General features: G+C 47.9%; 1 protein-coding gene across 4 annotated transcripts in view; it reads right to left on the reverse strand.

The window, feature by feature from the left end:
• Nucleotides 1-379: 379 nt before the first annotated feature.
• RAB3IL1 (RAB3A interacting protein like 1) overlaps nt 380-5,036 on the reverse strand; it is a 22,209-nt gene continuing 17,552 nt past the window's right edge. For 3 of the 4 annotated variants that reach the window (XM_067295881.1, XM_067295880.1, XM_067295879.1), the window contains 3 exons: nt 3,538-3,637; nt 2,424-2,490; nt 380-1,991 (listed from right to left, as the gene is read on the reverse strand). In XM_067295881.1, coding sequence (XP_067151982.1) covers nt 1,909-1,991; nt 2,424-2,490; nt 3,538-3,637 — 250 coding nt within the window. In that variant the 3' untranslated portion in view covers nt 380-1,908. The remainder of the gene's footprint in view (nt 1,992-2,423; nt 2,491-3,537; nt 3,638-5,036) is intronic. The other variant, XM_067295882.1, reaches the window with a different exon arrangement.

Genomic DNA, 5,036 nt, shown 5'->3' on the forward strand with positions numbered 1-5,036 from the left:
CTCTGGCTTCAACCCTTTCGGACCTGAAGGTGAGTTCCAAAGTAGCATGTATTTTCAGCAACGTGTTCTCCCAGCTCCAGGGATGACAACTCATATTTCACATGGCTATTCACCCTTGGCAAGTGACAGCATATGCCAGTACGGCTATAAAGAAAGGAGTCCCCTGAGGAGCAACTCAGCAGCGTACAGTAAAGTCTCTGCTCAGTGACAGAAAAGCCTGCACTCATGAGGGTCTTCCACAGCAAGGTTTTCTCAGATCTACTGTGAAGTTGTTCTTGCATTAGCTCCCAAACCAAAACTTGGCCTTCCCCAACATATTCCTCCCTCACCTGGACAAAACCACAGCAGCTTGGTTAGTTTTCTTCTGCTAAAGACTCCAGGAGATGAAACTCAATGGAGTTGAGGATAGTGATCCAGTTCTGGGCACCAACCTGCTAAGACAGGAGCTCTTATGACAGCAGAGAGACAGGGTAACACCCCAGAGCCACAGTGCAGAAATGCCACATGAGATGAAAGCCCCAGGGCAGTGGCAGAGATGATTCCAAAGTCACTGGAGAAGGCTAATCAGCTATCAAACGCTGTCATGGTTTTAACACAGTTCTGTATAGACAAGGCCTGGAGGTGAGCTCAAGCTATAGAGGGCATCTGCTTTCCAAAAGCTTTGACCGCATCCCTCCCAGCACATCTTGAGGCATCTTGTGGCTACAACCCTCACATGTGCATGCAAAGATGTCTCAAACTTCCCCATTGGGGATGGCAGCCTGCGAAGAGCTGGGTTTCCCCAACAGAAGTGAATCTCCAGGCCTGGTGTTATACTGGGGAAGGAATCTCTGGGTCTTGACAGAGCCCAACCTGGGCATGCACCTTCTGGAGATGGAAAGAAGCTGGCCTGGGACCATGGTTTCTATCGGGACAATGGGAACAGCAGTGCCCAAAGCTACCCTCAGAGCAGGAACAGCTCAGAGGCATTTGCCTGTGGCAGAGATTTGTATCTAAGAGCACCACAGGGGGCTTTCTGCACCTAGCACTGTCACAGGGCAACACCTATGTGGATCTGCGTCTGCCTGTGATGACTGCAACAGATTCTCTAGGCTATGCAAAAACATTCTGCACTGACTGCAGCCAAGCTGTGGCCAGCTGTGAGTTATACAATTTCCCTGCTCACTTTCTTCTGCTGAAGGCCCCAGGTGCACAGCACTGACCATTCCCCCAGCCTGGATTACAAGAACCCAGCGCCAAATCGCAAGCTAAAAACAGAAACAAAACCCTCTTTGTGACTCAGCTAGCAGAAAGCTTCTCTTGAAGGCTCTTTAAAAGGAGCAAGGAAGTACTTGGAAACAGGCTGTTCATGGCTCTCCGTAAGATTATTGTGTGCTGCTGGCATTTGCAGGGCCATCAGAGGAGTAACTGATCAGCAGGGGCTAGGTGTACGGCTGGGCAACAGCACCCTCCACCCCAAGGAATGAGTGGGCAGACAGCCAGCATCTGCCCTGAAAGACTTGCTTATAAAGAAGGGAGCTCAAGACTCCTGCCTCGCACAGGACTAGCCTAAGACTATGCCAAAGCAGATCGCATATAAAAACAAAAGTTTAAAAACTGGATATAGACTGCATAAAGGAGACTCCACAGAGAACAGCCTGTAGATGGCCACCCCCAGAGCAGCCAGGACCAGCCCGGCTCCGAGAGGGCAGCATGGTGGCTGCATTCCAGTCACAATCAGAGGAGAAGTGGGACAGCTAAAGGGGGAACTTGTGCTTCTTGCTCCATGATCAGCATCAGGCAGAGGGAGCCAGGGAGGGGAGGAAGCAAGGCCCACTGCGGGAGAGGCACCACATTCATCTGTTTGGCAAACCATGTTCAGCAGGCCATTCATACAGGAGCAGTTTCCTTCCACGTTCAGGCCTCAGCTTACATCTCACTGGGAAAAAACCCAAGTTTGGCTAGAGACATCTCCCTCCGGAGCCGCATGACTTCCCAGTACATCAGCTCCACTGCAAAGCAAAAGGGGGTGGGAAAAGAGGAAAGAAAAGAAAAAAAAAAAAAGAAAAACGGTAAGCAATACACAGCTGGACACCACCTGATTTTGTGCTCTGCTTTTGGCACAGCCCAGCCAGACTCATCCACAAGTGGGGGAAGCAGACGTGCTGGAGGGACCAGCAAGGCTTCATCAGGTTACTCCCATACCAGCTCAACCCCAGGGCAAAGCTCCCAACAAGCTGATGAGCAAGGAGGGGGTGCTCCTCTCCCTCCCAGTCATTAATCTCTCTTGCCTCTCTTCTGCCATTTAACTGTTTCTCAAGGACACAGGGAGTTCAGGGTACCCAATCTGGCCCCATTCCTGTCATGCTGAACAGGACCTTTCAATTACTCCCAATGGCCCACAGAGGGCACTCCCACCGCACACAGCCATTATCCCCTCTTACCATCCTGCCTCACCAAGCCCTGCTGGATATAGCGAATATACGTGAAAAAGTTGCACACCGCTGTGATCTGAGAGAGAGAAAGAGAAAGAAAAAGGAGTCAGTTACAGAACTGCTTGGCCTGTCAAGGGGCCAGCCACAGTACCCAGCAGGAGTACTCTCTCAACACATTCAAGCACCTGAGATACAGCACCACATGCTGTCAGAGGGAAAGAGAGAGGAAGAAAGCTGCTAAAAATAATAAAATTCTGGGCATTTGCAATCCCATCCCAAGATATTGCACCACCCAGGACAAACTGTGCAAGAACTCCAGGCTACTGACAGCTTGAGACATAACTGATGACCACTGAATATGGCTGCAAAGCCATGAACTTCCTTGGAGAGCACTGTCCCCTGCCTGAATGAAAAACTCTGGAGTTAAAGGTTTGCACAGAAAGTGTGTGTTCAGGGAGGTGAACGGAGTTCATGACATATTGCAATGTTTTGGAGCAAGTGACAAATATCAGTCAAGTTAAGGCCATGTAGAAAACCAACAGCCTGTCTCAGAAAGTTGTACATTTGCAGGGCTGGCTCTTTTGATTTGCAGCCCAGGAAAGCATTTAAGCACATGCTTAATGCTGAGAACCTGCACAGAGCACAGAGCAGACACTTTAAAGAAGTGCTCTGCTGAATCAGGGCCCCAACAGCAACATTAATAAATTGTTCACCTTCTTCCTGCCCTCTGAAAAAAAGGACAGTTTGTCCTCATAACCATATGAGTCACTGATCTGTATTGGAACAGTAACATGAGTCAGCATTTAAAGAGCTGAAAATTAGTCTTCAACAAAGGAGGGAGAAAAAAAGAAGAAAAAAAAAAGGCTCTGTGATTAATCAAACCATGGAAGATAATCACACTGAAGACAGATTGCCTGAAGAAGCATAAGCTGGAGCACCATATTCTGAGATGGACCCAAGACCTACACCCTAGGCAGCCTGACCAATAGCCACCCCGACTCCAGGAACCAAACTCAACCCTCACAGGTTTCTGTCAGTTTGAGGGCTGACCCAAGAGCTCCTCTATCTTAGGGTTTGGAACACTTTTGGAGGCTGAGGCACCCTGGGAAGGTGGAAGACTCACCCTGGCCCTGCAGGATGGTGAAATGTAGTAGTAATTCCCAGAATCCCCCAGCATGATACGGTGCTTGCAGGTCCTGGGGAGACCACTTAGAGCACACTTCCTGCAGGGAAAGAAAAACAACACTTCAGCCTACAGCAATCTAGCGGCACAGTAGAACTCGACAATTCAAAAAGCTGAAGAAAATCTCCGAAAAAAGATGAGAGTGGGAGCTCAGAAACCAGGCCTGCGTCAGCCAGCTTCCAGAAGAAAGAACAGGGCTAATACAAGCCTTTTGCTCCTCAGAAGCTTTCAGAAATAGCAGGTTTAGGAGACCTCAGACTAAATATTTGCTACCATGAATTATTCCATGTCCAAGTAAACTGTGACAGTATCCTTTCCCTGGCAGACAGCCTATGACAGAACCACAGAAAATATGAAAGAAATTAGCCTGAAGCAGTGTATAATAAATATCATCTGGGCTCTGCAGATCTCTTCTACATTCCAGGAAAGGCTTTTGCAGGAGCTTCTGCCCAAGCATCTCCGTTTCCCTGTTGGGTTACATACATGCTGCCTGGTGAATCAAACCTGGTCTCAGAACAGGTAATTCCAGCATTTGAGCAGAATCAGCCCCATCACTGGCAGGGCCCTGAAATTCATCTGGACTTGCCACCTTTCTTCAATGTCCTCCAACATGGCATTTTCCTCGAGAAGTGTCCTTGCTTGGATTTTACCATACACTAAGCCTACAAGGCTACCACACTCCAGGAAAAACATCTAAGGACAGCTGTTCACCCTGCAAGTGTTACATGGAAACTTCAAAAGAAAGATTTAAAAATGAGATCTCCTCTGTGGCACAAGAAGCAGCCAACAGGAATTGTGTGTGACCTCTCAAGCTTTTGCATCACCCTTTCTCACCATCAAGCAGCACAAACCATATTGATGCCAGCTGCTCAAACTGGGAACTCAAAAAAGCTACATAGCAGCCTTTATGCTGGACTCCTTTTAATTAGTTGGGGCCTGAATCAATGCCACTTGAAGCCACATCGAGTGGCTTTGCACTGATTTCAATGGTTTTTGGATAAGGTTTGCAGTCCCTAAGAACAAGTCAATCCCTTCCTATGTAGACAGGGTAAAAGCTTAGCTTCACAATTGCAAGATGATTTCAGATCAAGCAGAAAAAACAGAAGTCTTTTCAAGACAGGTCAGAGCCCAGGAAGACCGGCAAAGGATGTGATCAGCAAGATGCCCCTATTTTCTTGCGATTTCCTTCCATTATTCACACAAGATGATGAATGGTTCTCAGTACTAGCCACTGGCTTCCTTCATCATCATTTAATGCAGTAAAGCAGAATTTCCTGCTGCATAGTCATTAACACATTTTCAGAGACCAAGTGTCTGCATGGTGGAAGAGGAACCTGACCCCCCAGCCGTAAGAATTGCTCCAGAGGCCACAGAAGATGACAATAAGCAAATATTAGCTAACAGATAAAAGTGGAAGCATGGGCTGTAAGTGCTCAGAT

Source organism: Apteryx mantelli, chromosome 4 (assembly GCF_036417845.1).
Source record: "Apteryx mantelli isolate bAptMan1 chromosome 4, bAptMan1.hap1, whole genome shotgun sequence".
Classification (NCBI taxonomy): domain Eukaryota; kingdom Metazoa; phylum Chordata; class Aves; order Apterygiformes; family Apterygidae; genus Apteryx; species Apteryx mantelli.